This window comes from Psammomys obesus, unplaced genomic scaffold (genome assembly GCF_907164565.1).
Source record: "Psammomys obesus unplaced genomic scaffold, mPsaObe1.curated_primary_1811, whole genome shotgun sequence".
NCBI lineage: Eukaryota > Metazoa > Chordata > Mammalia > Rodentia > Muridae > Psammomys > Psammomys obesus.
The window spans coordinates 1,033,765-1,043,765 of record NW_026594311.1 but is presented as its reverse complement, the minus strand read 5'-3'; the positions used below and the strand labels follow the sequence as shown (position 1 = coordinate 1,043,765).

The window sequence follows — 10,001 nt, the reverse complement described above, 5'->3', positions numbered from 1 at the left end:
TGAGACAACTAGAAGTATTCTGTATAGAAAGGGTGCAATATGTTAATAATTGGAATTGTTATATTGCCTGCAATTTTGTAAAATAAATATAATTTAAAAAAGATTCTTGTTCTGGAATTATATTTAGAAAGACTTCACAAGAAGGGACCTGGAGTATCCCTGTGGGATATGGGGTTTAGTGGCAATCCATTAGTTGTGGGTGTCTAATTGAGGGGTGGTGGTCAGGTTCTAATGCCATACTATTAGGCTGGGACAGAATTAAGAACACCCTAACTGAGGTGCCTTTTACTTGCTCTTTAAAAACACACTGACTTCCTCATTCTCGTATAATACGTGTGGTGTAAATCTAGCGTTGAGGATTATGTGCTGAATGACCTTTCTGGAAAAAATTCACTAAAGCTTGGTTGCAGAGTATCTGGCTCATCATGATTTGTATTGCCATATTCCAGGTTCTAAATCTTTTTTCCCATCTTTCCCAGTTGGACCATACTTTATATGATCAGTACAAGGTCCTTGCTGATTGGATCTGTAGTTAAGTTTAGAATGCATGATCCTCTACTCCAGTGGAATATAACTGGGCTGAAATCTACCCTGGGATCTAGAATTCCTGTGTTGGACACTTCAGATTCTAGATCGATCTGTCTGGAGGTCCTGAGAAAGCTGGGAGGAGTGAAATTTGACAAAGCTGGCTTTATACAAGCTTATCCGTTTTCAGAGATTTGAATGTTAGGCAGTTATTGTAAATATCTGAAACCGTTTACTCCTCGATCTGCTTTACAAATGGAAGACAAGTGCAGAAAGCCTAGTTGGCATGGCTGGAGTTTGCCACTTCTTGCAGACCCCATTAAAAAACCTGCAGGTCTAGAAATGTGCCTCAGGCCCCAGAAACCTGATGTCATTTGGGTCAAAACTGGTGAGGGCTCAAATGCCCTTTATCCTTGACTCTGACAAGCCTCTTCTTTGGGAGGTGGAGGGTCAGCAAAGGCAGAATTGTGGGTGAAGGAACTAGCTTCCAATGATGAACTGGAGACCTGTAGAATATAAAATTGTAGGGTTTTTTTTTTTTTTTTAAGCAAAACTAGAGATAAAAAGCTTTTGGAGTTGAAATATCTGAGGACAAAGTTTAAATTTAAAGATAAGCCAGTTCAAGTTAAGTGTGCTTTTTCTGTCACACAGTATTTAGGGGGTAACTTGAAGGATCAAATGGGCTATTGTAGGGATTGGTGCATACTAACTAGTTAACAGAAGCTGGTTAGCCAGCAGAGGTTCATCAGTCACACTAGTTAACAGAAGCTGGTTAGCCAGCAGAGGTTCATCAGTCACACTTCCTAGGTGCAGTGGACTCTCACCAGTGGTGGGTACTGGTATTCATGGGCACTCGCTGGATTGATCTCTTCCAGTTTCTGGACATCTGTATCTCTTGCATTCACCAGCCTCAGAAAGAGCTCAGCTTGACCTGCCTGGGAGAGGTGAAGTGGTACTCTGTCTGAATCTTGTAGTAGACCCAGTCCCTTACCCTCTGCACTTACCTGGGGGATCTCATTCAACTGCTCAAGGCTGAGGCTGGGATTAGGAGGAAGGACCCGAAGTGGGAGGCGCCAACGGCCACTAAGCACCTTCTGGTCTTGGTCAAATAGCAATAGTGAGGCCCAAGCTTTTGGTTGTGGTGCCCATGTGACTCCCTGCCAGGCCTGTAGCTCACAGGTCAAAGATAGCAGTGGGGATGGAGGCAGCCTGTAGAGCAACCGAAGCCATGTTGGAAGATTGCTAAAGCTAATCTAGGGATGCTTTTGTAGGACTTGGCTCTCGGTGGCCCAGTGGCCCCTGTGTACAGCTTAAATAGGAGGAGGTGCCCTTCATGATCTAAATCTACTGACCTGGGCACAGGTTGTCTGCTTGCAAGGATGGCACAGTTGCCCATAGGTCCAGGAGCTGAAGGTGGAGGCAAGCAGAGTGCTGGAGGCAATGCTGTGGTCCCTCCTGTATCTTGTCCACCCCGGGCCAAGCTTGTCATTAGCTGCACCCAAATCCAAGATGCTTCAAGGCCCAGCAGGAAGTCATAGAAAATGACAAGGCCAGCCCTGAAGAATACAAATCTTAAGTACACAGAGCACCAAATGTCTCCATCCAACCAGTACTTGAACCCTTAATGGCTCTTGTGGGTCTCCTTAAATGTCTGTAGTGACTAAGTTAAAGAGGCTGTGAAGGAGGGAGCCGGCCTCACCCGGGATCATAGAGTGCAGGGCCTAGAACATCAGATGCTGGTAGGGAAGAGTGGAGATCCAGACCCACATTCCTTGTCATGGGTCCATTAAGTTTCTGCTGAGGGCAAAAGATTTCAACCATACAGAATTGCAAAGTGCCCAGCCTCCCCAAACTCCCTGTCACCACTGTCTATCAACCCCCACTCTGCTGAATCCTCACAGCCTTTGAAGTGGCATGGAAGTTCCAGACATTTCTGGAACTTGTAAGTGGTGGCATGGGGGGTGCAACTGGTGGAGAGAGAAGAAAGGTATCACCCTTCCTACTCATGCATCGCCAGAGATCCCTGGGTCCTAGGAACAGAAAAAAGCAGGAAACTCAGAACTAAGTCAGGGGGAGTTGAGGGTCATACACCAAAGACAAGGATAGACATATGGACACAAACCTATGGTACAGAGACAGGCCTCATTCTCCCAGCACAGCCCTTCACCCCTTCTCCTGAGGTGGGTCCCCTGGGATAGGCTAGGGAGAGCTTGGGTTTTTCACTGACCCCAGGATGCCAGACTCAAGCCCTTCTGCTTCTGCAAGGCTAGGATTTCTGCCTCCAGGAGCCGGTTTTCAGCTTCCACCATTAGAAGCTCCTCAGAGGTGACACTTGCTTTTTCTAAGATGAATTAAAGTGACCTGTTGCACTTTATGTAGTTCTCCAACCTTTGGGTTTTGCTGCACAAGCCTGAATTTGTCATCTGACAATGGGTTTTCCTACCTTGAGCTCAAGTGGCTCCCATTGTAGTGGTGCCCTCCCTCACACCCTTTCCCCCTTCCCCAGTCTAGGACCACCAGTGTGGAGAGGGGCCCTCTAGGCTGGCTCCTTCTGTTCACCCTTGCGGTTCTGTGACCGCCGCAACTCCAGGGCTGCCGCTTCTACTTGCAGCTGCCGTATTTTGTCCAGAACTCCTGGGTCCCGACCTCCACCGCGCACATAGGCCTCACGTAGGACCCTAGCAAGAAGGCGGCAGAAAGCTGTTTTCCCAGACTGAATAGCCTCCCGCCCCTGCCCAGCCCGGGCGGGGCCTCACCGGATCTCCGCGGCCAGCGTTCCCAGGTTGGCAGGCAGAGGACGGCGGCCGAACTCCGCTTCCCTATAGGCATCCCAAGGGCTGCTGGTGTCACCGAGCCTCCCCGCGCCCCGCCCCACCCGCGCCCCGCCCGGCCCGCGCCTCACCGCGGCTGTGGCTGGAGCGCCAGGACGTGCGCACCCAGCGTTTGCAGCGCGGCCCGCGCCCGGCTGGCCTCGGCCCTGAGCTCCCTGAGCTGGCGCTCCACGCCGAACGGGCGGGAAGATCCTCCCTCGGTTCCCGCTCCACCGAGGAGGCGCTGTTTCAGCTCTGAGGGAGGAAGGGCCGAGCTCGGGTCCGTCCTGGCGCGGCAGGAGGATTACCGCCTGTGTCCCACCTCTCACCTTCGCTGCGACACTGCAGGGCCCGGCCTCGCGCTTCAGTCTCCGCCACGCGCCTGGCCCGGGCTCCCTGCAACGCCTGGAGCCTCTCAGCAGGGCTCCCCGCCGTCTGGGAGCCCTGTAGGGCCAGTCTCAGCAACCGCACCTGCAGGTAACCGGGACCGCGGTGTCTGTACTGGCTGCTCGCCTGAAAATACCGTCTACAGACGGGGAGTTTGTAGCCATGCTGGGTGTGTACCTCCTCGGTCAGCCTCTTTAGAGCAGACGTGCTGGACTCCTGATCTGAACGGCTCTTTTCCTGTGCCATAATCTGGTGGCAGGGAGAAGACTTCTGAGAATCCTGCTTGCTAGCAAACCTACCCCGGGCCACAGGTGGCCCCTATTACCGTGGTTACTGAAGGCTGTGTCCCGAGTGTCGCCTCCGGAGTCAGCCGGCCAATGCAGAATCGCTGGGTGTGGGTGGCCAACAACGCCCAGGAGCGGAAAACCATGTCACAGGACTCACAGGGCAGAAGTCCTGACTCCCCAGAGTAATCAGCCATCGGATGGAATCCTAGTGACAACCAGCGTCCTATAGAGGATACGGCAAAGAGCGGGGGGAAAGGCAGGCTCTGTTACATCTCCAAGTTCTTCAAATTTGTGTTTGGGGAGGTGCCCTAGCTCCCTGGGCAGCAAGTACAGGCCTGGGCAGGCCACGACAAAGTGCCTTTCCATCTCTGGGAGGAGCCCCAGGTGAGGAAGTGTCCTAAGTCGGTTCCACCAATTGCATGAGTTTGGGCAAGCCTGTGATACATTTCCTTGCCCACAGAAAAGGCAACCTCCCCCACTAGCTGGGCCTCTATTACTCATTTCATAGCACCTGACAGGACCGTGTTGTCTGTATCACTGTTTTCTGCGACAGAATTCAAGCTAGTGCTAGTCTCCACTGCAGGGACCACTTGAAGTTGCACTCCACAGAAGGAAAAGGCCACGGTAGTAGCACGCCTCTACACAAACCTTGCCTTTACAGAATCAACCCATCACAGAATGGAGCAGTCTTCCTAATTCCCATTCTGAAACAGATGATTTGAAATAGCCAAAGTAATGAAAACAGGGGTGGGGGTGAGGGGAAGGGTGGGGCATATGTCTACTCGGGGGTACAGCAAGCTTTCTGCTGGTCAACTTATCCACGCACATGCATGCACCCATCAGACTGTGAAGCAGCAGCTTTCAAATCACTTCTTTACTGAACAAAGACAGGGCCCTTAAGGTATTTGCCTGCCAACATCCAAAGCACGAGGAGCAAGTTACAACGTGTTTCAGATCATGCGCTCTCAATTCGGCATAATTCTAACAGAAAAGATGAAATGTTCTGAAACTAGTAAATGGCTAATTCTTAATACTACCTAACCTCAAACTTAATTTTTTTTCAACAATGCGTTACTTCATTTATTTAAAGATGCCTTCTCTGTGTGTATATATGTACGGTGTTTTGCCTGCATGTATGTTTATGCAGCAAATGCATGCAGGACCCAAGGTTAGAAGTGGGCACTGCTGGGGCTGCAGTTAGGTTGTGGTTACTAGTTGGATTCAAACCCTAGACCACTGGAAGAGCAGCTAGTGAGTGCTCCAGCGGGCAGTTCCTCTAATTCCAGTACATATTTTAATGGTTTAGATGAGCATTATACTAAAATTGGTGAATTATCCTGTTGGCTTTGTAGTAGAGCTAGGGCCTTGGGCTTGCAATACAAGTGTTCTAAAAATGAAAAACACGCCCAGCTGCAAATTTCCTTAATGTTTCTTAAAATATTTAAAACTTTAGTTTATACAAATGTTAGCACATGCATGCCAAGGCAGGGAAGGTCAAAGGACAAAGGGAGTCACTTGTTTACTTTCACCATGTGGGTCCTAGGAATCAACCTAACCCTAGGTTGGTGGCATGCTACCTCACCCATCGAGCTGTTTTGGTGGCAAATAGACTCGGTTGTGGAACCAAAACCATGACATCTGCAAAAGCAGTAGCTGCTTTAACCATTAATCCATCCTTCTTCCTTCTTTAATGTATATGTGTACATGTCTCGTACACATGGACAACTAAAGAGAACAAGGAAAGAACAAACAAACAAACAAAACAAAAAACCAAATCCATGTATACTGATTAGTAAATCTGGGCACTAAAAAAAAAAATCCTTCAGCAAAGAAAATGTAGTTTGTTTGTTTTTTTAAAATTATGAATAATTTATTGAACAGGTTTTTCTGCACCAAGAGTTCTGCTGATAGGAGAAACAGGTGGGACTAAACTCAATCTTCTCCAAGATTTCTAAAAATATTTCCCCTAAAAAAAGAATCCACTCTCTAATTTTAAAGAAAATATATTTCTTACACAAGACAATCCAAACTGATGCAAAATATTTATTCCACGTTAGTTATTTTATGCAGTAGTTTTTCCCCCTCAACAGACTTGTGATAACCACATCTTTTAAATCTGTAAATAATGTTATCAAAATAATCTTAATCTTTGAAATCTCACAAAAATTCATATTTTACAATCCACCCTGAATATCAAGGCTGCAAGAATAACATCTCCTATATCCAAATATTTTACAGCTGTACCCAAAAGAAAAAAAAAAAAAACAAAACAAAAAAACAAAAAAAACAAAAACAACCACATATGCTTGGTTAGGGGCTAAGTTACCCGAGCAGCCAAAAATAAAATAAAATATCCAAATTATTAGCATTAATTTAATACAATTCTAACTTCAATAAGTCACTTTGTCATTGACAATGATTGCTTGAGCACAGGGTGAGTGCCCAAGGGCTGGTAGAGGAGCTGTTGAGCAGAGTGGCATCTCCCCCGTCTCTGCGCTGCCAGCTCCTACTTGTGCACGGCCCCACAGGTACTGTGTGTGTGCTTAAAAAAAAAATCCCACCACACATATCTATTAAGCAGTTAACAGGGAAGAACAACAAAAGCTAAGCAAGACAATTGCTCTCTCTTTGGGATATGATTATTTCCCTTGTGCATGAAGTATTCAACAACATAAGAAAAGGAAAAGAACACTTTATATTCTCTAAACACAAGGCTGAGCTTAGTGGGGCAGGTCAGCTTCGAGCATTCAGGTTTCTACTTCCAGGCATCGTCATCCGACGTCTCACTGCTGCTTGTCTCCGTGTCCGAGTCGTCACACTCTGCATTGCAAGTGCTTCTCCACGGGGAGAAGAGGTTGGAACTACGGCTCTGCAAGAAGCCGTTCTTTCCAAACCCATTTCTTCGTAGCTACGGAGCATAGGAGAAAGAAAATAAAAACCCTTCAGTAAGCTGGGTGCAGTGAACCACAACTCAGGGAGGCAGAGGCCAGCCTGGTCTACAAAGCAAGTACAGAACAGCCAAGGCTACACAGAGAAAATCCTGTCTCAAAAAACAAAACAACCCTTTGGTGAGTACATTGGTCCATGAGGATTGACGAAATTAATTTTATTCATTTTTGAAAACCTACAATCTCACAGTGTTTTATTTAGAGTAAGAACCCAAGTTTAATTGAGCAAATTTACAAAGGCCTCTTGGCTCCTTAGCTGTGGTCAGATCAGAAGGAAAGCACAGGCCTGGTTTTTGGTAAGGATGGAGCCTGTTCCTTTCTGACTTTGGTCTGTATTCTCTGCAACCCTACAGTGTAGGCAGAGACTGACACCACATATGATACCATGGCAACCTAGGTCTCGCTCTCTCAATTTTAGGTTTTCCTAGCCAGCTATGCTGGCACATGGCTGCAATCTCAGTAAGCATGAAGCAAGGCAGAATTGGAATTTTGTAGGTTCCAGTTAGCCTGTTTTACACAGCGTGTTCCAGGATACCCTTGTTTGAGACAAGATCTCCCTGTGTAGCCCTGGCTGATCTGTAGACAAGGCTGGGATTAAAGCCACACACCACCACACCTGGCAAGACCCTGTCATAAAGACAACAAAAACTGGCCCCCAAATCCCAAATAAATACTAGAATTTTCTAAGGCCAAGGATATTCTAAGCACTTGGGTATCAGGAAAGGCTCAGGGCTCAGTACACACCTGCTCTGTTTTCATGTGGAACTCCTTGAGCTCATCCTCTGTGAGTGGAAGGCAACTCTCATCATTTTCAGGATATTCCTGCCATCCCATTGCTTTTAATAACCTTGAGGAGACAAAAGGATAGCAAAGAAATTAAGCTTGACTGTGTATTCCAGTAGCATCCATGGGAAATGCCTGCCCAAGGCCAATAGATGTTACAGAGAGTTTTCTCCCTAGTGGGACAAGTTACTTAGCTGCTCATAATTAAATGGAGGCTCCTATGGTTAAAGGGAACATGACCTATTAGAAAAGACAGTAGAAACAAAAAATAAGATGGTACAAATAAAATCCCAATCTCCCCATTGAAAGGAAACTTTTCATAGAACCAAAGGAGGAGGAAGAAATTCCTTTTGAACAAATTAGCACATCTCTCTCTGTTCCATAGCTTGTGCAGTTCCTGTAGCCTGCCACATGACTTCACTAACCTCTGAGAAGTACCTCTAGGATAGTGGTTCTCCAGGGGTCATTTATCAGATAGTCACTTTATTATTCAAAACAGAAGGAAAATTATAGTTATGGAATAGCAATAAAAACAATTTTATGATTGGGGGTCACCATAACATTCAGGGTTGCTGTGTGAGCAAGGTTGAGAACCTTAATCTTCCTTTGAGGAAGTACTGTCATACTTGGTAGCTGCCATCTGCTAAGAGGTTGTAGGCAGAGTACTCTCTTTCTATGCAAGGCCTTTATTTAAACAGTTGGTTCCTTATAGGATCCCTAAAGCCCCTTTAAAGATATTTTACAGTAACTGCCCAGTTGGGCAAGCAACACATCTGTGGAAAATGCTTTTTGCCTTGACTGTATTCCTAAAACTGAGTATGAAATTAAACCTCACAAACACTTTGGGGATTTTGGAAAAGCGTACAAACAGAGAATGCTTAGTGGGCAATAGGGTAACCGGAGGCACACAGAGTGAGTAAGTTTTCAAATCACACCTCTCTTAAGCACGCTGAAGGTTCTTACTACATATTATCCTCACCTATGCTCTGCTTCCAGAGAGTGGGACAGGACCTCCCCTTCTGCTACCATGGGTAGAAGAAGACCATTCTGAAGACAACCTTGTTCTCCATTTTCCTTTGGTTCGGGTGTGTGGCTGCCCTCCAACTGTAGTAGAGGGATAGATAACACTTGGCTTTGTGGCATAAGCAACCCACAACATGGAGGACAGTGCTTTCCAGAACATAGCCCACCCTCAACCCACACACCTTCTTCCCCGATTGAAAACTGAGACCTCCTGTGCCAATAAGCTAACTGGGAGTCAAAAGTTCCAGAACAGCTTAACAATGAGAGGTGGTGGTGGGGGACTAAACACACAGAATCACTGATTCAAATCTAAAGTACACAGCACACCTGAAGATAAGCAGTTGTGAACACAGGTCTTAAGCACGAAATGACTGTTAGATAAACCTTAACTGGGCTTTGTTAAAAGTTAAGTTTTTGCTATCCTGAAGACAGTCTAGAAAATGAAACAGCATGGCAGGACATACCTATAATCCCAATATTGATGTGGCAGGGGCACCAAAATCAAGAATTCAAAGCCACCAAGACCCAGCACCCCACCCTCAAAAAAGACAAGAAGATGGGGAGGAAAAATGTGTCAAAACCTCATCTGATGAGAGATTATTCTCTATGATATATAAAGAACACTTAAATTTTAACAGTAAGAGAATTAACTTTAATTAACAAAAGGGGCTGGCAGTGATGGTGCAGATTGTTCTTAAAAAATAATTTAATTTTTATTTTATGTGCATTAGGGTGAAGGTGTCAGATCCCTTGGAACTGGCATTATAGACAGTTGTGAGCTGTTATGTGGGCGTTGGGAATTGAACCCAGGTCCTTTGGAAGAGTAGATAGCGCTTTTAACCACTGAGCTATCTCTCTATCTCCAGTGGTGCAGATTTTTAATCTCAGCACTTTAAGAACACACGTGAAGCACTTTCTGAAGAAAATCTTAAGAGATGACAATTATACACATCCTCAAAATATAAAATCTACACATGGTAATCTCTACTTTAATTCTTAGCAGAGAGTATAGTCATTCTTATCAAATTAATGTAAAATGTTTCACATTCAAACATTCCTTTGGTACATGAAAGTATCAAGGCTGGGCTGGATTTGGTGTTACACACCTTTAATCCCAACTCTCAAGGGTCAGAAGCAGATGGAGCTCTAGAGTTTGAGGACAGCCTGGTCTAATAGTGAGATCAGCCAGGGGTACATAGCCTGTCTCAAGGAAAACAAAAAACAGAAAGAAAAGGAGC

General features: G+C 45.9%; 2 protein-coding genes across 5 annotated transcripts in view; both read right to left on the bottom strand.

Annotated features, from left to right (window-relative positions):
- Position 1: 1 nt before the first annotated feature.
- On the bottom strand, positions 2–5,965 carry Ccdc17 (coiled-coil domain containing 17). Its single transcript, XM_055618515.1, has 13 exons — positions 4,048–5,965; positions 3,900–3,971; positions 3,665–3,806; positions 3,428–3,590; positions 3,282–3,344; positions 3,085–3,203; positions 2,753–2,866; positions 2,425–2,555; positions 2,225–2,319; positions 1,878–2,081; positions 1,530–1,734; positions 1,350–1,460; positions 2–1,031 (listed from the first exon to the last, which is right to left on the bottom strand). Exons 1-13 carry the CDS (start codon positions 4,201–4,203, stop codon positions 933–935), a joined length of 1,674 nt encoding a protein of 557 aa, XP_055474490.1. The 5' UTR covers positions 4,204–5,965; the 3' UTR covers positions 2–932.
- Positions 5,966–6,037: 72 nt separating this feature from the next.
- Gpbp1l1 (GC-rich promoter binding protein 1 like 1) overlaps positions 6,038–10,001 on the bottom strand; it is a 45,499-nt gene continuing 41,535 nt past the window's right edge. For all 4 annotated transcript variants that reach the window (XM_055618519.1, XM_055618517.1, XM_055618516.1 and 1 more), the window contains exons 10-12: positions 8,720–8,844; positions 7,702–7,804; positions 6,038–6,917 (exon numbers count right to left, since the gene is read on the bottom strand). In XM_055618519.1, coding sequence (XP_055474494.1) covers positions 6,765–6,917; positions 7,702–7,804; positions 8,720–8,844 — 381 coding nt within the window. In that variant the 3' untranslated portion in view covers positions 6,038–6,764. The remainder of the gene's footprint in view (positions 6,918–7,701; positions 7,805–8,719; positions 8,845–10,001) is intronic.